The 25,193-nt window shown below is 41.0% G+C and overlaps 4 protein-coding genes across 4 annotated transcripts; 3 read left to right on the top strand and 1 right to left on the bottom strand.

The window, feature by feature from the left end:
* CYP76G1 (cytochrome P450, family 76, subfamily G, polypeptide 1) lies at positions 1-2,763 on the top strand. Its single transcript, XM_077378088.1, has 2 exons — positions 1-903; positions 2,128-2,763. The coding sequence occupies exons 1-2, from the start codon at positions 1-3 to the stop codon at positions 2,761-2,763; spliced, it is 1,539 nt and encodes a 512-aa protein (XP_077234203.1).
* Positions 2,764-11,479: 8,716 nt separating this feature from the next.
* LOC143876379 (protein FAR1-RELATED SEQUENCE 5-like) lies at positions 11,480-13,757 on the top strand. Its single transcript, XM_077378087.1, has 3 exons — positions 11,480-12,391; positions 12,907-13,032; positions 13,641-13,757. Exons 1-3 carry the CDS (start codon positions 11,480-11,482, stop codon positions 13,755-13,757), a joined length of 1,155 nt encoding a protein of 384 aa, XP_077234202.1.
* A 1,064-nt stretch (positions 13,758-14,821) lies between these two features.
* Positions 14,822-16,750, top strand: LOC143877619 (cytochrome P450 76A1-like). Its single transcript, XM_077379770.1, has 2 exons — positions 14,822-15,950; positions 16,045-16,750. Exons 1-2 carry the CDS (start codon positions 15,030-15,032, stop codon positions 16,654-16,656), a joined length of 1,533 nt encoding a protein of 510 aa, XP_077235885.1. The 5' UTR covers positions 14,822-15,029; the 3' UTR covers positions 16,657-16,750.
* A 3,266-nt stretch (positions 16,751-20,016) lies between these two features.
* LOC143876378 (uncharacterized) lies at positions 20,017-21,753 on the bottom strand. The gene has a single exon (XM_077378086.1). It carries the CDS (start codon positions 21,751-21,753, stop codon positions 20,017-20,019), a length of 1,737 nt encoding a protein of 578 aa, XP_077234201.1.
* Between the last annotated feature and the right edge of the window lie 3,440 nt (positions 21,754-25,193).

Below are 25,193 nucleotides of genomic sequence, written 5' to 3'. Positions count from 1 at the left end.
ATGGTGTTTGAGACATGGAGCTTGCTAGTAGCTCTGGTGCTATGTGTCTGGGCCCTGGTTATGGAATGGTGCCACCGGCGCAGTTTAGCACTCGGACAATTGCCACCCGGGCCAAGAGCGTGGCCCGTTGTGGGCAATCTCTTCCAATTGGGTTTTGGCCATCCTCTTGAATCCTTTGCGCGATTAGCCCAAGAACATGGTCCGATCATGTTCTTGAGGCTTGGGTCAATGAATACAGTGGTTGTGTCCACGGCCCAAGCCGCGCAAGACATGTTCGTGAACCATGACATGGCACTCGCAGGTCGAAAGATCTACGAGGCCATGAAAGGGAAACATGGCAATGATGGGTCCCTTATCACGGCCCAATATGGGTCACATTGGCGCATGTTAAGGCGCATTTGCACATTGGAGTTCTTCACGAAGAGCCGCCTAGATGAAATGTGTGGGGTCCGGCAACGATGTGTGGATCACTTGGTTCGAGATATCGAGGAGAAGGGAGGTGTGGTGGATTTGGGACAGTTGCTCTTTTCTATGGCGTTCAATCTTATAGGAAACCTTATGTTTTCTAGGGATGTCTTAGACCCCGGTTCGAAGAAGGGGGCCGAATTCTTTTACCATGCTAGATCAGCAATGGAGATAGCGGCGATACCTAATGTTGCAGACTTTCTTCCATTGCTTAGATGGTTTGATCCTCAGAGGATAAGGAAGAAGATGGACTATCATGTCGAGCGAGCGCTCAACATAGCTGAGGGGTTTATCGAGGAACGAATGGAGAGGAATGGGAGTGAAGGTGGAGAGAGCAACGGGAAGATGGACTACTTGACTGTGTTGTTAGAGTTCGAAGGGAATGGTGTGGAGGAGCCTGCGAAGTTCTCCTCTTGGATCATCAATCATCTCATCTTCGTAAGCTATTTTCATCTATGAGAAATTATATGGTGCCCAGCTGTCAAGTCCCGGGTAGGTGGTATGATGGAAGTACCATCCTTATATTTTGATCAAACACCAGCCTCTTGAAAAGTGGGTTGCTGTTGGATCAAATATCAAGGGAGGTCCTGCTCACACGGTACTTGACCTCAGGCACCATATAAAAACTCTCTCGGAGAAATTATATGGCGCCCGACCATCAGGTCCCGTGTGGGGCAACCTTGATGTTTGATACTTTGATCCAACAGCGCTAACATCAAGCGTGGTACCCCCCACATGGGCCCTGACGGTTGGGCACCATATAAAAGCTCTCATTGTCATTCCCACTTTGATTGATTGTGTCTCCATAATTTGATTTTACATCATGCCAATTTTATCCCGCAATTGCGGGAGCCTCGTTCACTTGGCCGGCCTATCTCTCTCTAACATGAAAAGATAAGCTAGGAAGGTCATAAAATGGCGGTCATGTTCTATCACATGAATAGATAATGGTCATGTTCTATCATATATAAAGAGAATGATGTAGTACTCATAAAAAAAAGGTTGTGTAGCATCAGGACCTTTTTACATAGATTTTTCAAATTTTTTTTTTTTTTTGGCTCTTTCCTTTTCACTGACGGATAGGAAAGTATTTTCAGGTATAGAATAGGCAAAAATCCCTATAAATTATTGACACCAACTTTTACTTTAGGCCACGTTTGGATACTAGCAAGATTTAGATTTGGATTTAGTTGATATTTTGAGCTGATCAGATCCTTAGATTTCTAAATCAGCTACAAAAGTGCAAAAAAAAAAACAGATTTTCAAATCTTTTCTGCGAGACATTATTTGGAAATCAATATTTGTGGCAACTTCCGTCACCATCGCTGCTCCTCGATATTGCTCCGGCAGCAGCGAGACATCCGTCCCTCCCTCTCTCTCTCTCTCTCTCTCTCTCTCTCTCTCTTAAAACGTGATCATGAAGATGATTGATGTGTTTTGTATCAAAAACTCAAATCCGAATCAAAATACAAATGCATGAGGTAACCAAACGGGCCCTTAATTGATTTAATTGAATTGTAGTCAATTTAGACATTTACATAATGCAGTATTTTCCAATATTTTGGATATTGTACAATACATCATTTTTAAATATTTTCAACAATTGTATTTTATTAACTTGTGTAATTTACTAATTTCTCGTTGATAATTGTTCATCACCAGGAAATGTTTGTAGCGGCTACAGACACGACCACGAGCACCTTGGAATGGGCAATGGCCGAACTCCTCCGCAACCCCCAAACCCTAATCAAGGTCCAAGCCGAGCTGCGCCGAGTCGTGGGGCTGGATAGAAAGATGGAAGAGAAAGATGCAGAGGACCTCCCATACTTAAAAGCAGTCGTTAAGGAGACTCTAAGGCTCCATCCTCCACTCCCATTCTTAGTCCCCCACAAGGCAATGAGCCCTTGTAAGATGCTAGGCTACTACATACCTCAAGAAACTCAAATTCTCGTTAATGTTTGGGCTATGGGAAGAGACCCCAAGTCATGGGAAGACCCATTGGCCTTCAAGCCAGAGAGGTTCATGCAATTGAGTCACATAGACTTTAAGGGTCACCATTTTGAGTTCTTACCATTTGGGTCCGGTCGGCGCATGTGCCCCGCGGTCCCACTCGCCTCTCGTCTTCTCCCGTTGGCTTTGGGTTCTCTCCTTCACTCTTTTGACTGGGTCTTGGCTGATAATCTTAGGCCAGAGGCTATGGACATGAGCAAAAGGATGGGGATGACACTCAAGAAGGCCGTTCCACTGCGAGTTTTAGCTAAACCCTACAAAGGTTGCACAACCCATGGCTCCACCTAGAGAAGTACCATGTCACACAACCCAGCTTATGTAAAAGTTTTTTCATATAGAAAATGTAGATATTAAATACTTTTGAGTTCTTATATGCATGTACTTGCACATATTTTTTTTTAAAATGTAATGGTGCTCACATAGTTCGATGATCCAAACCATTCATTTGTTGGGCCACAACTTAAATACGTTGCGTCCAGAAAATCATTCCCATAGAATGATCCTAACCCTCCGATCTGTTTAGAAAGTACACATTAAGAGAAACCCCTTTCAGATCAGAGAGGTTAGGATCATCCTACAAATGAATAGTTTGGAGCACAACTTATAATTTATAACAAAATTAGCACTATTATAGAAAGGGATTTGCTATAAGAAATTTTTTGTTTGATATTGAATTATACTAAACGAAATTAAATGAAATACAAAAGAAGTAGACTCGGCTAATATGATCAAGTAGGATATATTATGACGAGTTTGTGCCATTATCAAATTTTAAGTTGCTTTGCTCCAGGACTTTTAGTTGCACCTTATAATTACATTTATTATTAAAACTTTATGTAAGAAACAAATAATATTTTGTGGTAAAAAGGCTCTTTTCAATTACACCTTCAATATTTTCAAATTGTCCGTCACTTTACAATCATAATCTATTCCTACGTCTAGATCTTATTTTTAGCACTGAAATGTTGTATTTTTGTTTGATTTCCTATGCCGCGAGCCATTATTAAAAAATATTGAAATATATATAAATGAGATATGGATGGAAAACAAGAAAACAAAGAAATAGGTCATTGGACACTTGAGACATTTTACTTTGTGCCACTAAGGAGATACTTAGTTATTTTTCTTTGGCAATTTGGTTTGGTAATTATCCTCGTATATTACTACATAATAAATTCTTTTGTCCTGTTTTCTATGTTGACAATGGATTAGGAGTTTGGTTATCTACATAATGACTTTGGGGTTTTCAAGGTCTCCTAGTTTAACTAGGACTGGAGTTAGGTTTTGTGAAAAACTTAATATATTCAGTTTTATAAAATGTAGAATTTTGGATATCCGAATTTCATTTCTTAGAAGAGAATAACGTAGCTATTACAAATGTATCTGTTGCATACATAATTTACAATTGAGTAAAATCCCTGATTTAGTAGTGATAGACAATAATAGATAGTGGAAGTAACAAACGAGATGGGCTCTTGGAACAAGAGACACATCCACACACGGAACTGATTGTAGTTATCTTATCCAGGGGATAAGATAACCGTAATACTCCCCCTCAAGTTGGAGCTTGAAGGTCACGAATACCCAATTTGGAAAGTAGTGCATGAAATTGATCATGGCCAAGCGCTTTGGTGAAGATATCTGCTAATTGACAGCGAGAAGGAACATAAGCAGTTTTGATGACCCAGATTGAAGTCGTTCACGAACAATATGACAATCAATTTCAATGTGCTTTGTACGTTCATGAAATACCGAATTGGCAGCAATATGAAGAGCTACTTGATTGTCACAGTACAAGCACATCAGTTGCAATTGGGGCACTCCAAGATCCTTTAAAAGTGCTTTAAGCCAGACGAGCTCACAAGTGGCAGAAGCCATAGATCGGTATTCTGCTTCAACATAGGAGATGGAAACAATATTCTGCTTCTTGGACTTCCAAGATAGTGGGCTATCACCAAGAAAAGTAACGTAGCCGACGACGGGTCCGCGGGTGTTAGGACAAGAACCCTAGTCGGAATCTGAGAAGGCAGACAGGTCCAACGAACTCCGATCTGAGAAGAAGAGGCCTTGACCGGGTCTAGATTTCAAATAGCGCAAAACACGTAAAGCAGCATCCGTGTGAGGTTTTTGTTGGGTCTGCATAAATTGGTTAAGATTATTGACAGAGAATTGGATATCTGGACGGGTGATTGAGAGATAAAGTAGACGCCCAATAAGTCGACGGAATTGTGATGGATCAGCTAATAAATCACAAGAATCAGCACTCAATCGTTTTGCTCCATTGGAAAAGCAACTGGCTTGGCACCCAGTAGACCAGCTTCAGAGAGAATATCTAGTGTATATTTTCATTGATTAATGAAAATTCCATCTTTGTTGCATGCAACTTCAATGCCAAGAAAGTATTTGAGCGTCCCCAGGTCCTTGATATGAAATCGACATTGGAGAAAAGAAAGCAGTTCTTGGTTGGCTAGCTGATTATTTTCGGTCACAATAATATCATCGACGTGTATAAGAACAGCAGTATAACTGGATCTAGTAGACTTCGTGAAAAGTGAATAATCGGCAAGAGACTGACGATAACCGGCATCTTTGAGAGCACGAGAAAGTGTAGCGAACCAATTCCGAGAGGCCTGCTTCAAGCCATATAAAGATTTATTCAATTTGCATACACGAGTCTCCCCCTGCATGTCAAATCCAGGTGGTACTCACATGTATATCTCTTCCTGAAGATCACCATTTAGGAAGGCATTGTGTACGTCTAGTTGGTGTAGATGCCAACCTTTAATAGCAGCTACAACTAGGAGACATCGAACAGTGACAAGTTTTGCTACTGGGGCAAAAGTGTCTGTGTAATCACGGCCTTCTTGTTGGGTATATCCTTTGGCAACTAAGCGAGCCTTGTATCGTTCAATCGTACGATCGTCCTTGTGTTTGATCTTATAGAACCATTTACACCCAATAGGCTGTTTGCCTGGTGGAAGTGATTGTAAAGACCAAGTGTGGTTTTGTTCCAGTGCTTGGATCTCATCTTCCATGGCCTTGTGCCATTGTGGATGCTTCACTGCTTGAGAAAAGGTAGTTGGCTCATCTTCGGAGGAGATGGCCGTGAGAAAAGCAAAATGGGATGGTGAAAACTTGGAATAAGAGAGATGGTCTGAAATGGGATAAGGAGTACCGGTCGAAGTCGGGGTCATGGAACAATGAGATGGTGATGATGTTGTAGTGGAGCAAATATAGTCTTGAAGATTGCGGGGGGGGGGGGGGGGAGGGGGGAGTGGAACACGGGGTGGAGGTGGTAAAGATGTTGGGGGTGGAGGTGATGGAGATGGTGATGACGATGGTGGTGGTGTTGAAGGTGTCAAATCCGGTATGGGTAAGGGGATGACAGCATGTTGATCATTATCAGAATGATGTTTAACAGTGGAGAAAGGAAAAAAATCAAAGAGACATCACAGCTTACGAAAATGGTTTTAGTTTCAAGATCAAATACTCGGTATCCCTTTTGAGCATAGGGGTATCCGACAAACACACCATGAATGGCTCGAGGATCAAATTTGCGACGGTGAGGTTCATGATTATGAGCATAGCAAAGACATCCAAAAACCCGTAGATGGTCATAACCGGCCTTTCTGCCAAACAAGACTTCATGGGGAGATTTCCCATCAAGGACGGGTAGGAATGCGATTGATGAGGTAGGCAGCAGTTAAAATACACTCACCCCAAAATGAAATGGGTAAGTGAGCATGGAATCGTAAGGCACGAGCAACTTCCAAAATGTGTCTATGCTTTCTTTCGGCCACCCCATTTTGTTGGGGAGTGCCGACACATGTTTGTTGACGAATAATTCCATTGTTGGAGAAAAAAGGATTGCATATGGTGAGAGAGAAACTCAGTTCCATTGTCAGTACGAATTTGTTGTACTTGACAATTGAATTGAGTTTTAATAATAGTGCAAAATGAAACGAACAGATGATAAGTATCGGACTTGTGGCGCATCTTATAAACCCATAAGCAACGAGAACAGTCATCGACAATAGTAAGGAAATAATGTGCACCAGTGTTGGAAGGAGTGAGATATCCCCCCCATATATCACAATGAATAAGAGTAAAAGGTCTTAAGCTTCGATTATTACTCAACTGAAATGGCAAACGAGTCTGTTTTGCTAAATGGCAAGCATCACAATGTTGATCCAAGACATTAAATTTTTTAGGAAATTCTGAAACAATAGATGACATACGATGACTAGATGGATGACCAAGACGTTGGTGCCATAGCTTGGATTGAGAACCACGTGTGGCTGGAGATGCCGTGGGATTACTTGTAGAAGACTGAAAACAATAAAGTCCATCACGCATCTCACCTGCCCCAATCACCTTCCTAGTTGAAAGGTCTTGAAGAACACAAAAGGAAGGAAAGAAGGTAATCGCACAATTCAAGGAACCAGTTAGTTTGCTTACTGACAATAAATTAAAATTAAAAGATGGGACATGCAATACATCAGATAAAGAGATATGAGGAATGAGAAAAGTGTTGCCTTGATGGGTTACGGGGAGTGTATCACCGTTGGGAAGACGAACTGGTTTAGAGTGAGGGGTAGGAGCAGGATTTTGTAACGAAGAGAGGAATGGAGTCATATGATCGGAAGCACCACTATCTATTATCCATGAGTTAGAGTTTAAGAAGAGACTGAGTTACAGGTGACAACACCTGCTAGATTGTCAGTAGATCGATCTGGATTGATTAGTGTCAAGCGAAGAGAGAAATTGTTGGTATTGCTCTATGGTGAGAGAATGTAAGGAAGGTTCACCTGAAGGTGGCATGGTAGAAGCTTGAGTGGGGACAAGAAGTGCATCACTAGCCATTGAGATTGAAGGACTGAAGCGGCGATTGCAAACAACAACCAATGAGATGCTGAAAGCCCGTTGTGGATGTAAGAGAGGCAGCGGACAACAATAAAGGAAAACTTGCAACAGACGCTGTGAATGATCAAAGGAGAAGAAAAGTATACATGAAATCCTGAAGAAGCTTTGATAGCATGTAGAATTTTGGATATCCGAATTTCATTTCTTAGAAGAGAAAAACGTAGCTATTACAAATGTATCTGTTGCATACATACTTTACAATTGAGTGTAAAATCCCTGATCTGTAGTGATAGACACATCCACACACGGAACTGATTGTAGTTATCTTATCCAGGAGATGAGATAACTGTAATATAAAAAACATGAAGGGTGCATAAGTGGAAATCTTTCACATATTGTGTGAGAAAGTGAGAGCCTTGCAGTTAAGGAGGCTGACTATTTTCCTTGTAATTATGAATTTTATTTTCTCAAGATCGGTTCTCGCGCGTGTAAGTGGGCATGATTTTCGAATCATGTTCTAATCATGGTTTAAAATTTCGACCGAAATCCGAAATTTCGGACTGAAATTTCTGATACCGGTGGGGACCGAAACCGAAAATTTCCGAAAATCCATTTTTCGACCGAAACCGAAAATTTCCGAAAATCCATTTTTCACCCTTTCGGATTTTGGTCCAAAATTTCGGTTTAATGACATTTTTTTTTTTTTTTTTTAAAGTGTTACAAAATTTCGGAATGTTGGTCCAAAATTTCGAACCAAATTACCAAATTTCGGACCGAAATTTTGGTTTTTGGTGGGGTCCGAAGCGGTTACCGAAACCGAAATTTTAAACCTTGGTTCTAATCACGTAATTTTATAGTGTTATTGTGTAGGTAATATTTCATCTTTGTTTTTTCGTAATATGCGCGTGTGGGTTTTCATTGTAAAATCTTAATAACTTGTATCAGAGCTCAAGGTTGGCAACTTGGGCAGAGGAAGAAGAATAATCATGTATTTTTCAAGGATTCAGTCTTTAGGTAGTGTTTTATTGTGGGTGGAGCATTGCTTCTCTTTGCTTTTGTACTTGGAAACGAGAGAATGTGATTTGGAGGAAGTTCAACTCAATTAGAGGTGATTTGGATTTAGTTTTATTTGAACTTGTGAATTTAAAAAAAATTGACAATTAAAAAGCACCGATCTTCTTGTCAGTTGCGGCTGGTATTTCTAAACAGTGTATCGATGGATGTTGCCTAGATGATTAGGGGGTTTAACAAGTGATCAACACTTCTGAGTTTGACTGGGTCGGCAGGTAGCTTTTATGATCTAGACTAAAAGTTAGTGATCAATTCATAGATTTGTGTTTGGGGTTCTGCGATTGGTGTGATGATTGAAGGATAGATTATCGATCATCATTTTTAGACCGTCAATCAATGATGGGTTCTACGAGCATAACTTTAGTTTGTATCGGTCAAATGGGGAATGCAATGTCTACTAATATTCCTATGACCCTTACAAATGGTTTAAAAAGGAGTGAATAGATTAACAAGCGCCTCTGTAGCATCATCTCTTTCGCAATTGGGGCAGAGATATGTGTAACCGATATTTTATATTTAGGTTACAAACAATGTTAAAGTGGTGATGGTGATTCCTGTGGACGTGTTGGGGGAGGACATATCGAGGTCCTTCAAAAGAGTTGACTTGGGATAGTGTATTGGCGTGTTGATCAAGTCAAGTAGAGTCGTGACTGGTTGATTGGTGATGTGTGTAGATGATACTTTCTAAGACCAACAGCTATTTTAATGATCAAACTTGCTCTTTATTATGGTTGTTCCATATATGCCTGCTTGCTTGCCTAATTCTATAGGCCACAGCACAGCACAGCGGCATTACCAACAGAACGGGTGAAATAGAATCTGACATGATTTGCTCGAATGAACGATCCAAAGAAACTTCGCTTATATTAAAAGTAAAAGGGGATTCAAGAGATGCCAATGGGATATCTTCAATGTGAGTGTACAAGAAGCCAAGGTGGAGATTGTTGGATTTTATTTTGTTTTCTATAATGTCTAGGAGTTAGGTTTTGTGAAAGTCCTATTATATATAGTTTTTTTAAAATCATATTTCCTGTGTAATTTTGCTTTTTCTTTTATCATACTGTGGAATATTAAAAGTTTGGAAAGGGAACTTTTTTTGAGGCATAATTGCCGAATCATGTAAATTCTTAAGACCTGTTTGGATTGCAGGAATTTTCTAAAAAAAAAAAAGTTTGGAAAGGGAAAATATTTCCTAAATTTCCTACCATTTTTACGCATCAACAAATATAAGTTAAACCAACCTTATTCAATTTTTATTTAGAAGGATCTTGGATTTATGATGATATCTCTCTAAATTAACCACAATCATATTATTTCCATCTAAATTGTGAAACCAAGAAAATGTTTTCCATGAGAAATATTTGCCTTGGTGTTCTTTGACATATTGCATTTCTTCTTATGTTTCTTGCTATATTTGGGCAGTGATAAATCGACTCCTTTACGTTTTACGTTAAGGGGTCTCTTTTACAGCCGGTTACACTATGACTTATTACCAGGAACTCGTAAAATCTCAACTTTGAAAGTTTTTGGGCGCGAGTATGTCTGCTCAATGCTCACCATTCCTTCCTCAGCCCAGCCCACCTCGTTCCTCATCATCTCTGGAGAAGAACTTTGAAGGTAATCTCTCTCTGCAAAGCCTCTTCCCTCTGCAACGCCTCTAGCAAAGAAAGCCCTGATTTTTTTAAGGAAAACCCTAGCAAAGAAAACGAAACCCTAACTTGTTTTCGGTTTTTGTTAGTTTTAGGTTATGATTTTGGCAAAAAATGGGAGGGTTTTTGTAGGGTTTGGGGAAAATGAAGGACACATTTCACTCCATACCATTTCCCCCAATATGTATCCATGCAATTTTCCCTGATCTGTGTTCTTCATTTCCCCCAATCTGGGTCCATTTGATTTTCCCCAATCATTGTCCCAGTAGACAAAGCAATATTTACCATATCATTCCATACGATTTTCTTTCTTTTAATGGTGGCTACGGTTGGAATACCAACAGCAACAATGCAAGGGTTTTGGTTTATCTTGCTTTGGCTATTGGGTGAGTAATTTAGAAGTAGAACTTATGGATTAGAGATTTAAAAGCATGATTTTTGGTGAACACCCTTTCCTTCATTTGACCAAGCCAAGTGGGTAGTTTTGGAGCATCAGCAGTATACAAATGTAATATCAATTATTAGTAACGACTGAAATGACTGATATAGCTTGTTATCGATTTGTTGTGTTCTCTAATTTATGATACTTCATATTGATGTTCAATATTTTACAGAACAAGAACCAATGTGAATATACTTGTTTTTAAATTGGAATATATATATGATCTTGAGCTTGTTTCTTTATATACCCACAAAACAAATGTATGAAATAGATGTACATTATTAAACCCACTAAAGCAAAACAGAGTGATGTCACTATCTATGGTTAATAAAGTACGTACTCGAAAATACTGAGTGGCCATTGATTTTCCTTATTAGTATTTGGATGATGTTGGCATTCAACATGTTCCCCACTCAAAGGTGCATTCATCACAGCAGCCTACACATCTAGGCCTACTTGAGAAGATGAAGAAGATGAATTTCTCAAGCCTTATGATGGGAGTGGCACTATAGTAAGAATGGAATGGATGCCTTCTGTTTAGAACTTGGCATCTCATTTTGCTATAGGGAATGTATACCTTCTCTTGAGAACTTGAAGTTGGGGAACTGGGAGACAGAAATCTAGAATTCAAAACAACAATAGCAATGATAAACTTTATTAGCAATATAGTATGGACTATGGACTATGGCATCTACACTTCAAATTATAACTGGACAAATCAAGGAAGTCAAGGGGCACATCTCATTTATGAATGCACATGTTCAGTTGTCTCTATTTCTCTTAAGAACTAAAATTTGTCGCTAATTTTCACCACTCACATTCTGTAATGGGGCAATAGTTAAGGGTGTCTCATACATGAATGCCCATTTTCATTTGCTGTAGTAGGTATATTAGGTGCATGCATGACTTGACTAAATGCATATTTTTTTTAAATGATGCTTCGGTAACTTATTACAGGTTATAAAGTTCCACACCTTTGATGGACATGCAAAGTCAAGAAGAATCCCTTGAGCACAAGGAGATGCTTCCACCTCCAATTACATACTTTCAAAGTCGAGAAGAGCTTATTGAACATGTTAGTAGCTTTGCAAGGTCCCAAGGATACATAATAACTATTATGAGATCAAAAGAAGAAAAGAAACGTGTCCTTAAGTGTGATAGGGGAGGTGTTTACCAGGATACTCGTAAGGCCATCACGAATCAAGGTAAGAAGAAAACATGCTCACGTCTTACAAATTGTCCGTTTAGAATTGACGATAGAAGGAAAAGTTGTGGTTCATGGATATTGATGATAAAAAATCTAGACCACAACCATAAAGCTTCAACAGACATATCTGGTCATCCTTCTAGCCGGCGTCTTTCAAAGGAAGAGGTCTTACGGATTAAAGAAATGACTACCGCTGGTATACAACCACATCAAATGCTTACTTCTCTTAGGCGAAGTAACCCACAACTTTTAGCCATATCAAGAGATGTTTACAATTGCACAGTCAAGATTCGTAAAGATATCCTTGCATGTCACACCCCAATCCAAGCTTTACTAGATGAGCTTGCTGATGGTGGATTCTACTATTCTGTTGAATATGATGAAGGTCGTTTGACACATCTATTCTTCGCTCACCCTAAGTCGATAGCATTAAGCAGGAGCTATTCGAATGTTTTTGTGATGGATTGCACTTATAAGACTAATAAGTACAAGATGCCATTACTCGATGTTGTTGGCATGACAAGCTTTAATTCTTCTTTCTATTCATGCTTTGCTTTTTTACAGAAAGAGGAAACTGAAGATTATGTATGGGCCTTGAAAATGTTCCACGACATGTTGGACAATGTTTCCAAACCTACAATAATTGTTACTGATAGGGAGTTGGCCTTAATGAGAGCCATACAGGTAGTCTTTCCAAGACCCATGAATCTTTTGTGTATGTGGCATATTGAGAAGAATATTTTATCAAAATGCAAACGTCATTTTCAAGATGAAGACATTTGGGATAGATTCTTTTCTTCTTGGAGTACTTTGATAAAATCTCCAACTGAAATGGCATATCATAAAGCTTGGCAAGATTTTCAAGATGAGTTTAAAGACAAAGTGATTGCTCTTAACTACATCTCTTCCACTTGGCTTCCTTTTAAAGAATGCTTCATAAAGGCATGGACAGAGAAGTATCTTCATTTTGGTAATCGTGCTACATCAAGGGTAGAAGGAGCGCATTCCATGCTTAAAATATACTTGCAACTTTCAACTGGTGACTTTTATTTGGTTAAAACTAAAATATGCCTGGCAATTGAAAATCAATTTGAAGAAATCAAGACCAAGCTTTCAGCTGAAAAAATTACGGTTCCTAGCGACTTGCGTATCTCGTTTTTTTATGAGCTTATTAATCATGTATCAATTTTTGCATTAAGAGAGCTTTCAAGCAATATAAGTTGGCTACAAGTAATCCAAATTTGCCTACATGCAAGAATCATTTTACTGCAATTATGGGACTTCCTTGCACACACAAGATGAGAAGCTTGTTGGATGAAGGCAAGGTACTACATCTAGGTGATATTCACTCACAGTGGAGGATAGATGATCGAACGTTCAGTGATATTGAAGTTGTAAAAAATAATAAAGAAAAAATGAAAATGATACTTGATGACTTCTAGGAGGAATATACATAATGACCTTCTTCTCAACAAGAAGTTGCCTTAAATCAACTTTCTCATCTAATAGGTACTTCGATGCCTATGCTTCGTGAGCCTAGCATTCAAAATCCTAGAGGACGTCCGCCGACATCCAAGAATAAAAAATCAATGAGTAGCACAACAAGAGAACCTTCAGAATTTGAGATTGTGGGAGCAAGAAAATGTAGTACATGCAATGGCATTGGGCACAATAGACGAACATGACCACAAAATGATATGACCAGAATGACAACACCTCAGTTTTCTCCCCTCATCCCCGCTAGTGCTGGTAGTGAAATTAACATTTCAGATTTCAATATTTATCCTAATGGGACTGCTAGCTTTTGCTAGACTTTAGATGTACCTCCAAAAATTTGTTATACGGTTCTTTATCGTATTTCCAATTGGTACATGTTTTTTTATTTTTTGTTTTTCATTAAGACATTGATTTGTTTCTCTTAATTATTTTGCAGGAATATTGGTTCATCAAAGTTACCATTTGCACCATAGGACTCCATCGTTTATGTCGTTCATTTTGTTGTTTTTTTATGAAGTCTAGTTCTGTAAATGAACCATTGGGTTGTTATTAGTTAATGAAACTTGATTTGAGTTTTTTGAATTTTTTTTAATGGAATGTCAATCAAGTAATTTAGTATTCTGGGTCTGCACTTGGAATACGTAGTTGGAGAAGCAAAATAAGACCATAGGATGATCCAAACCGTGATTCCTAAATCATTATAGTCTAGGATTTTTCAAAAAGCAATGTACGGCTCAATCCATAGGATGATCCAAACCGTCCATTTGTTGGGCCACAACGTAAATCGGTTGTGCCCCCAAAATCATTTCCATAGGATTATCCTAACCCTCTGATCTATGGGGGTTTCCATAATGTGTGGTTCCTCATTAGATTGGAGGGCTAGGATCATTCTACGGAAATGATTTTTGAGGGAAACCCTATAAGTGGGTGCTTTTTTCAAATACGGCCCCACACCATATAAAGTCTCTCATTTCGGTTTCATGTCTTACACGTCTTTTCAATGGGGACACAAGAGCTGACCTATTTTTGAGCTTGATCAATGCTGCCAACCATACAGTCGATTTCTCATTTTTATTTTCAAACTCGGTGTTGAATTTTCTATCTTCTTATCTCATTGTAAACATAGTAATCTTTTAAAACTATGTATTAGAGTCTAACGTCAACAAAGAGGAAAGGAGAATTATTATTTAAACAACCGTGTCAAATCACGTGGGCTGAAAGAGGATTTTGTTTATTTAAAAAAAAAAAACATTTTGAAAGAAAACCTTTGGTGGGGCCGGCATCTTTTCCCTCAGGATTTGTTCTCATCCTCTTTTGTTCCTTTCCTTCCTATTTCTTATTTTTCTTTCTTGAGTTTGGCCTCTTCCTGTCAATGAAATTTACTAAGATAAATGAAATTACAAGGTTCTTTACTTCTTTAGAGCATGCAACCATAAAAAATTCCATGGAATTTTATTTACACAATGTGGGGAAGGGCATGTTTGGCAACAGTCAGCAGCCCTTGTTAAACCAATATTCCATGGAAAAAACTTTCTTGAAAAGACAATCAATACCAACCCTTTCTCTAGGGGAGACTCTAGTATTTATCTATTTTATCCGACACACCCTCCCCTTCTTTTAATTCATCTAACCGAATGAAGACAATTCCAAAGAAAATAGACAGAAGATGAGGACAGAAACAAACCGCTGGAATCAGGGAATCTCCACTACGCTGGCGTAAAAAATGTCAAGTTGGCCTCAACAGGAGGTCGATATAATAAGATGCATTGGGCATGAGCTTTGTAATATCAGTGAATTGTTGAAGAGGTGAGAGATCTCTAAAACCATGGAGTGGACATCTGAAATATGCCTTTGGTCTACCTTCTTCTCCTTATCAGCAGCTCTGCTCCTCCTCTTTGCCCTAGGGAGGCACAAGAGCCACCTTGGTTCTATGAAATTACCACCAGGGCCCCGAGGCTGGCCTATAGTGGGCAACATGTTTGATCTGGGAGCAGCTCCCCTCCACACCCTTGCCGGCCTTGGCCAAAAATACGGCCCCATCGTCCAGCTCCGGTTAGGCGCAGTGAACACTGTTGTTATACTGTCAACCGAAGCTGCCACAGAATTTTTCAAGAACCACGACTTATCTTTCGTAAATCGCACCATAACAGAAGCCATGAAGTCCTGTTGTTATGACCAAGGCTCCTTGGCCCTTGCAGAATATGGGCCTTACTGGCGCATGCTGAGGAGACTCTGTGCCCAGGAGCTCTTTGTTACTGGGCGCCTTAATGAAACCGTGGATATACGAGAGAGGTGTGTCGATGACATGATTAGATGGATAGCAGAGGAAGCTGGTAACACGGGTGGTGTTGAAGTGGCGCACTTTGTCTTCCTCATGAGCTTCAACTTGCTGGGCAATCTCATCTTTTCTCGCGACCTTTTGGACCCGAATTCCAGTGAAGGTGCCAAATTTTTCCGCTTGACCGAACGAGTAATGCAGTGGGGAGGCAAGCCCAACTTGGCTGACTTCTTCCCTTCACTGAGATGGCTCGATCCGCAGGGTATAAGGAAGAAAATGGAGCGGGATCTCGGAGGTGTTCTGGATATTGCTGCTGGCTTTGTAAAGGAACATATTGAAAATCGAAGGTTGGGCTTGGGCCAAGAGAATAGGAAGAAGAACTTCTTGGATGTGTTGTTGGAATCCAAAGGAGACGGGAAGGACGAGCCTGCAAAAATCTCCAACAGAGACCTGAATATACTGATACTGGTGAGCCTCTAAATCTCTTTTTCCAGGTACCCAACTGAAATTATTTCTGATTTCTTCCACTTGAGGCGCTAAATTAACTACCTGGGAGTTGCAGGAAATATTCATGGCTGCCACAGACACGACAACCAGTACCATAGAATGGGCAATGACGGAGCTTCTTTGTAACCCTGGATCGATGAGCAAGGTCCAGGACGAGCTTGCCCGTGTTGTCGGCCGGAACAGAAAGGTTGAAGAGAGGGACATTGAAGAACTGAGATATCTGCAGGCTGTGGTGAAGGAGACCCTACGGTTGCATCCTCCGATTCCTTTCCTGGTACCACGTAAGGCGTTAAAAGACACTAACTTAATGGGGTACACCATCCGCAAAGACACACAGGTGTTCATGCATGTTTGGGCTATTGGAAGGGATCCAGCTTCTTGGGATGATCCATTGTGCTTCAAGCCGGAGAGGTTCCTAGACTCGGATATAGATTATCGAGGACACAATTTTCAGTTCATGCCATTCGGAGCAGGGCGGAGGATGTGTGCAGGAGTTCCGCTGGCCAACAGAGTGCTTCCGCTTGTTCTCGGCTCACTGCTTCACTGTTTTGACTGGGTTCTTGCTGGTAATATCACACCGGAGACGATGGATATGGAAGAGAGGATGGGGATCACCTTGCGGAAGGCCACTCCCTTAAAAGTATTACCTAAACCTCATACAGTATAAGCTGTGATACAACCATGTACGTGGCATTGTCTGGAAATTCTTCTTATTCTAGGCATCATGTGAAGTTAATCAGTTATTCTTAGCAGCTAATAAAGCTCCGAAGTGGCTAGATAGGAAAAACACATAAACAGGTATTAAATTGAGGTCCACTAACACAGAAAACCCTCTTTTTTTTTAACTATAAGCCGAAATACATCTAAGGGGACAAGGCACACCCCAGGGCAGTGGTGTACAGTACAGTCCCACAAACCCCAGAGACTCCCTCACGATTAGATACAGTCTTCGTGACTGTTAGTCTGTTACCCATGTTTGCTCTACTTGGTAACAATGGTTAATATTAACCAAGCTGACCAAAGTTCAAATCTTGGGTGGTTCAAAGAACCAGAGTTCAAACAGTCTCAGTTACTGTTGATACATTCCTTCATATATGGCTTAGATATAGCCAAAGGGGCTTAACGCAAACAGCACCTACAACCCACCCTACCGCCCACAGCTCCATTAATCCTCAAGCCTCACCTGCAGCAGTATCTCATCTTCCCAATTAAGTCTGAGGATTATCAGCCACGATCCTGCGGCTCAATTGATCAACAATTCCATCCCAGAAGTCATTGATCCAAGAAGAGGAAACTGTAACCCAGCATTGCTCCTCCTCCTCTTCTTCTTCTTGTTTTTTTATTTTTTGAAAAAAGATAACGATTTTATTAATGATGTAACTGGAATACAGAAAGGCGGCGAGTCATCCCAGACATGCAAACCGCAGTTACATTAACTAAAAAGTAACTCCAAATAATATTCTCATATTCCCTATAGAAAGAGAAGTCTCCTATGTGTTTCCCACTTGCGAAGCCTTACACCTGCATATCACAGTAAAACATTTGCAGTAGCACGAATTTTCGCCTCCGTGAAAGTCCTCGGTTGCAGCCAAAGCATCGCATCCAATCTCGCTCTAGCTGTGTTATGGTGAAAGTTTGCCCGCACCCTCCTTCGCAAGTCGATCTTCCATGTCATTTGCCAACCGCCTCATGTATCATCCTGAGAACTTGAAGAAGGGATGAAAAACAGACCCATTCCCATTCGAAATCTTGAGTAATCTCCTCTAATTGCCATCTACCAATATTAGCAGCTCTTCCCTATCTGCTCCAACTTTGGCCAGTTCATCAGCGTCCTCAATTGCTGACCCCCCGCTTTATGCTGGACATTTGGTGTAATCACTTCAACTAGGTCTCTGATTTCATAAATTATTGAAGCCATCTTGCACGGTTCTGCAGATTTATTACAGGCCCATTGTATAACATTGGATGAATTACCCTCACCAGCAGAGGTCCATGGCCATTAGCAGCATACCCTCTCAGCCCCCATAACAAAGCCTTTGCCCCAGCTTCGTTAGTGTCACATATCTCTGTTGGGCCTGAAAACAACATTAGTTTTTGCCCGTTATAGTCCCGAATCAGGCCACCAATCCCTGCTCGAACCGGGTTGCCCTTTGAACTTTCGTCACAATTCAGTTTGCTCCACCCAGAGGGAGGAGACCATCTCGGTGTCACTAGTCTTTTTCTCTCTTTTTTCAGCCGTGTTCACTTCCCAATTTCTAAGAATTTCACCAATGCTATTCCATGGCATATCTTTTGCAAACCTGATCCAAAGAATTAAGATCGATCGGGGACTAATTTTCCCCATCCCACTTTGTCATTGAATATGCAGTTGTTCCCTTCTGTCCACATATGTCATATCATGAATATGCTGGTGTTCCTCTTCCTCTTACTTTTCTTCTTATTCTTCCTCCTCTTCGTAGAAGTTGCAAAAATGAAAAACTGAAAAAATGAGAGGAGGAGAAGATGGTGGTATGCTTTATTTGCACTTGAGAGAAAAACAGTCCTTTGGACTTGAAAAGACTAATGACACCACTTTTCAATCATGTTGATTTTGGGTGCTACTCACAAATTTCAGAATTTTTACGCAACCCAAGAGTCTTTTATCCATTTCAAAAAAAAAACCCAAGAGTCTTTCATCAATCATGAAATCTATTAACAGCCCCCAGAAAACGCCCATGAGCATATAATAAGTAAACAATGCTTAAGATGAATGAATCATGAAATTTATTAACAGTTTCAGAATGACCACAAAAATCTGGCCCCAGCTTTGGTCATTAGAAGATTGTGACTGAACAGGCCTCTGATGTGGATAGCTAAATTTATCTTTGACAACATTTGGCTTCTCCTTACCTTAAGGCCATGTCTTGCAGCAAGGAATTTTTTTTCATGATAAATTAGTGTCTCCGGGTGGAGAGAGATGGGTAGCGTGGGCGGGAGAAGGAGAGAAAATTGAGAGAACGTGATTGCGATGAGGGTGAGAAGTGGGTAAAAACAGGAAAAAGTTGATCTATTTTGAGTTGAGTTTTTTTATTCCAGATTTTTAGCCACTTCTTACCACTTGGAGACACTAGTTTCCTGATTTTTAGCCACTTCACCCGCCCTACCCCTCTGGCCCCTCTCTCACCGCCTGGATACACTAGTTTATCATTACAAAAAATTCACGGTAGCCAAACATGCCCTAGATGATTGGATTTAAAGCCTTAACAGAATTTTTCGCAAAGGAATATCAGGAACAACAGACAGTGCAAATCAGGTTGCTTTAGATGCTATGAAATGCATGATATGCATATGGGCTTCTGTCATTAATAGACCACCTCCAATGTTATTAGCATTTTCTCATTAGAACAATAGTTACTAGTTACTGAATGTAATCAACCAGACTTTGATGGTTAACAAACTCATAGCAGTCCACAAATACTAAGCTAAACACATCCACATCAGCTGCTAAATCCCATTAAGGTTCACCCACAATACATCCATAAAATTCAGTACTATAGAAGATACACGACACCAAATCTATCAAATTTCCTATAGGAAAGCTTTCATATGATAAATTTTTACACACAGTGTGAAGTATGAATATACATCTATCGAAGGGAGATGGAGAGCTTAATAATTAAGGAAGATAATATGCCTTATACAGTGAAATGGCATGGACGCCAATTTCAATGGCCAAAAAAGCAAAAGCTGCAGTTTTACTAAAAAAGAGGACAAAATCAGATACTCAACCAGTACCTGAACTGATGGAATTGAAAATCCTCCTTGGTATTAAATAATTCAAGCGAAATAAAAGCTCCACAACTCCCTTGACCAAGCAGACAACTCAGATTCCACAATTATATCCAAGAAATATATCATCACTTCCTGGACAATCATCACCGTTCATCCTGGTGAGTTGGCAAACCAAATACATCTAAAGTCTCGAATGGATAGATCGAAACACTAGCCAAAGGATTGTTAGGCACCAACCCTGAGCAGATAACAGAGGTCATCCATTTCCATCCAAGTAATCATAAAAGTCTAAACCATTTGTGGTTTCCAATAAAGTTTTCCGATTAAATTCTCCATGGTACCTACAAATGTAATTCAGGCCAACAAGAAGCTCCGTAATCACTGCTTCAGTTTTTGCCTGATTCGCAAAGAAAAGAGTCTGCAAAAGAAGCACATTTGTCTTTGAAACCAAGTGCTGCTGCTCGAAAGTCCGCTCAGATTGCCACCTTATCATGTTATGGGCCAGTGGTGCCAACCACTCCAACATTCTTCTCAGTGCATCACTCCAATCTGCCACAAGACTGGAGTCGTAAATAGACGAGGCCAAATTCTTGGTGTAGGACTTCAGCCGTGCTCTAAGGGCTGCTCTTATAGCCAAGGGTAACATATTGTACAGGTCATCTCTTGCATCTGGAGCAATCAGATGGGGACACATCGCGAACTTCTCAATTATGATGATAATGTTTGCATAGTGCAGAGCTAAAGCAGCAGCTCCAAGAGTCAAAGGAGGAGCATTTAACAACAACCCCCTCTTGGAACTAAAGAGGGAAGCTAGATTCATACTGAGAATGCTGCTCCCATCAACAAAACTTTCCACATTGGGCTCTTCCGTTCCATTAACGATTTCTAAAATAACACCATTTGACGGATAGCCACGACCAACTGGCGTGTAACTCTGCACCTCTGGTGTCTCAAATCCACCACCACTCACGCACCCTATGAAAGGCCTTCCATGAGTAGACCTCTTAGTTTTCGATCGCAATTGCCCACTGTTCTTCGGAATAGGGCCTGAGCTTGTAACAGTTACTCTTCCATTCATAGGAAGCGGGCCCGATCTTGTAACAGACATTCTTCTATTCATAGGAAGCGGGCCCGATTTCGCAATGAATCCTCCAAGAGGACCTGAGGCAAACCTCCCAACATTACTACTCCCCGATGGATGAACTAACGATTGCCCCAATGTAGAGATAGACTGACTGCGAGGAATATGATTCAGAACTCTCGACTCGTTACCATTTCCCCCACCCATCAGATTTAAACCAAAGACATACTTGATTCTTCTAAATATCGTGAAGAGTGACCTTGCCAAAAGCCTAACAACATAATCGTAACTCCGAATCCACAGCGAATTCTCTCTAAGATACTTAACCTCCCGCGTCTGCCACACCACCTTCCTCTGGAACTCAACCAAGTTCCCCCGGCTAAGATCATCGCGGCTCCCTTGCAGCCTCCGCAATGACTGTTCTAGCTCAGCCAGAACTTCCAATTCCTGGTACAAATTTGCACTCGCTGAAACAAATCTCTCCATCTTCTTAACTTTCCTTCTCATCTTCTTCCAATTAAACTCCCATCCATACACATCGGCGCTCCCTTGGTTCTTGATCAGATCTTTGAAGATGTGCTCTAATCCCTGCAACACCGGGTCGGAGCACCGCTGCCCTAGCCGCGTAACGGACCTGACGGCAAACCCTAAATTGTCAATAATCTCTGCAACGGCTAATCCTAGGAGGAAATCCTCATCATCTGAGACGAGCTTCCTCACGCCCACCGAATTCACAACCTCGTCTCTTAATCGGATCACCTGCTCGTCACTCAGCGAGTTCCAGAGGTGGACGATCTTCGACATCAAGCTCGAAACTTCGAACGCCAAAACTCCGATCGTCGCCTTGTCGGACTCCGACGAGGCCGACGATCGGCGGCCCCACATACGACTAAACCACGACTCCGTCACCATTCTGCCCTAAGAGATTGAAAATTCGAAACCCTAACCCTAATTCTGTTATGGATCTCGTGATTTTAAAACAGCTGGGAGGGAAAAACAGTTGTGGAAGGGATTATGAGATTAGTCACCATTCTTCCCTAAAAGATAGAAAACCCAAAACCCTAACCCTAATCTTAAGACAGGTGAAAGGGAAAAAGCAGTTGTAGAAAGGATGGTGAGATTACCAGTTTATGACACCGACATTTTCGATCGCACGCGTTTTGAGAAGAAATCCGACGTAGGCTGTTCAACCACGACTCCATAGAGTGAAAAGTAAGAAGGAAAAGGAAAAGATAATAGAAGAGAAAGGGGTTTTGGAAAGTTGGGGTTTTGAGGAAGGAGAGAGGAAGCTGAGATACGGCAGAGAGATTTAGTAAGAGAAGTAAAAAGGTTGAAAAATAGAGAGAAATACGCTACCGGCGTCGAATAGCCAAGGGCAAGGTGGACGGAGACAATATGCGCCGAATTCGGCGAGAGAGAGATACGCAGATATAAGGGTAACATTTGGTCATTGGGAAGTCCGTTTCGGTATATTTGTACGATATTCTTTTTTACGTTCAGTCCGAGAAATGTTTTTTTCGAGAGATAGTTGTTTGACTAAGTACTAAAAAGCATATGTGGGGAACATACTTCGTGCTTAAATGGGAAGTGATATATTCGGGCCTTTTCTACGAGCCACCCCACTTTAATGTATTTATGACTACTTTTTCACACTAGAAGGGGCATCCCAGCGAAGAAAAGGGGATGAATATCCGGACTGAGTTATATATGCTCTGGTGACACATGTTTTTTTTTTTGGAGGTACTGGAGCCTCGTTGGATGACACCAATGTTAGTCCTTACTTGCTATTAGAAAAGAGAAGTGATGTATTCACCCTTTTTTTTTTACCTGGGGACAGCCCCCTCTAGTGTATTCATGAGTCATGACCATGACTAGTTACACTATGGCTCTGTTCACTTGCGTTCCCGGGAAAGCAAATCCCTGGAAACAGACTCCTTTTAGCTTGACAAGACATATTTCTAGTGTTCACTTGCTTTCCTAAGAAATTAACAAGCCTGGGTGGAATATGTCAAATAATGACATGGAATTGCCAAAAATGACGTGGAAATGTCTTTTTTCTCACTAGTGTGGGAAACCAAATCCCATTATTTTGGTCGGATTTGCTTTCCCGGAAAAACTAGTAATAAAGGGTGGGCAAGCAGTTTCTCGGGAAACATTTTTCTGCATAGATCCTGCGCACGTGAACAGGCGCGGGAAACCTTTTCCTACACAGTTTCCCTGGATTTCTTTTCCTAATGCCACGTCAGAATCCCGGTAAATCTTTTCTTTTCCTTTTCCGGGAAAACAAGTGAACAGAGCCTCTAGGTGGCTGTAAAAAGGGTGGCCCACTGCACGAGGCTCCCGCCATTGCAGTACGGGGAGGGCTATAGATGTACGCAGCAGTACCCTTGCTTTGCTGAGAGGTTGTTTCCGTGACTCGAACCTATGACCACCACGAGCAACCTTACCGTTGTGCCAAGGCTCGCACTATAGAGGTGGCTCTCCTTAGTTTTTTTTAAAATAAAATAGGGTGAATATAATTTCACTTAAATATTCCTTAGAATAAAATCACTCTTATGATCCTTCCTAAAAGACACTTTTGGGCCCCACTTCATCCTTTTCATGATCGGATCAACGTTGATCCGAACGGCAGCCATACGGCCACCCATATGCTAATATGAAAACCTTGATCCGATGATCTATGCCATGGATCCATCAAGTCTCAATCAAGGTTTAGTAGGGTTTCCCCCCAGTAAAAGTTAAGCTGTTGATTTATGTATTATTTTATTTTATACATGGGATGTCCGTCCCACACGTAACCATGATCATGTGGGTATCATGATACTCTACCAGATCTAATGGTTTTGATCTCTTTGCTCCACTTGTGGCCTTGTGGGAGCTAAAAATTGCTTTTACCAATGATTGTAAAAGTGACTTTCTTCACAGTATCTCCAATTAATGTACCTGATCAGTCATATAAGAGGCCCACCTCAGTTGACTGTCTATTGCTTTGGGGACCCGCATTAAGTATGGGGCGTACTATGTGTAGGTCCCACAACAGCTGTGAATGGCCAATGCGTTGGCAAATTAATGTATGTGGCCGTCACACATATTTAGGGCCTTCATTAGCTGAGGGGTGATGTTTTTGGGGTATACAGTGCCTGGATCCCACGACGGGTATGGAGATCCAAAGCGTTAAACAATGTGAGCCTCGTACTCGATGGACTTTGCATTAGGCCCCAAGGCCTTATGTTCGATGTACTCGTGATGCAGGCTGATCATGAGTGTGGGTATCTAGAAGCGCATGTCAAGATCTGAGCCAAGTAGCCTGTTGAACAGCTTAGAGTTTGTATGCACATTTGAAGCATCAAGGGGTGGTGGCGTGCAGGGCCTTTAAAGGCTTGCACGATTGAAGGCTGGCCCTAGCATTCGTACATGTTGGGGCGCCGCACGGGTTATTCCGTTGCTCAAATATTTGGCCCATGACAGTTGGTATCAGAGCCCACTATGTTTTTGGTAGTGTTTGGATGATCCAAAGCGTTCATTTGATGGGCCCTGATATAGATAGAGTGTGCCAAAAAAATCAGCTCCATAAGATCATCTTAACTCTTCAATCTATGGACGAACCGTCAACTAAAGGGCCTACCTTACACAAATTGAAACCACAGGGGTCTACCTGTAACTTTTTAAACATTGGGGTTAAGTTGAATGTGTCAGAACCACCATGGGTCTAAGTGTATTTTTCCCTTATTATTATGATTGGCTACCAATTTTATCTACATCTTCTAGCCTTTTCTCATTTCATGCATCTGCCACTGTCGAGATCGATCAAGTATTGGGGACATTTACATGCAATTCAGCTGTTGAACTTGTACAACATGATGGGACAACCGAAGTCCTCTTAGTCCCATGCGAATCGAATCTGATGCAGAAGATAAAGAACTATGAAAGTCAACAATTGCTGCTTCTGTTTGCAAAAAAAATTATTGGATCATAGACTTGGCTATGTTGGGATGCCAGATGCCTGGCGTCCTCGAGTATTTCCCAAGCAAAAATAATGCACTTTCTTTGACTTTGTGGTTCTTGATTGCCAATTTATAGAGGTACAACTCGGGTTGAGTTTAACCCCAAAAAAAAGGTCGGGTCGGGGTCGGTTGAGGGTTTATGCAACATGACTCGTGTGAAACCCGCTAAAAAACTCGGGTCGGGTTCGGGTTCAAGTTGGAAAAAGGGTTCTTCGGGTCGGGTTGAGTTGGCCTTAACCCGACCCAACCTGCATCCCTACCAATTTAGCACCAAAATCCTTAGAGACTACTTAGACAAATTTTAGAGGTAATAATTGCAAGTCTGATCACATGGCATCAATGTCGCAT

Source organism: Tasmannia lanceolata, unplaced genomic scaffold (assembly GCF_043159265.1).
Source record: "Tasmannia lanceolata isolate RefF3 unplaced genomic scaffold, GAP_Taslan_0.1 ptg000005l, whole genome shotgun sequence".
Lineage (NCBI taxonomy): Eukaryota > Viridiplantae > Streptophyta > Magnoliopsida > Canellales > Winteraceae > Tasmannia > Tasmannia lanceolata.
Note: the sequence above shows the minus strand (reverse complement) of the source record. Positions and strands in the feature narration are given on the sequence as shown.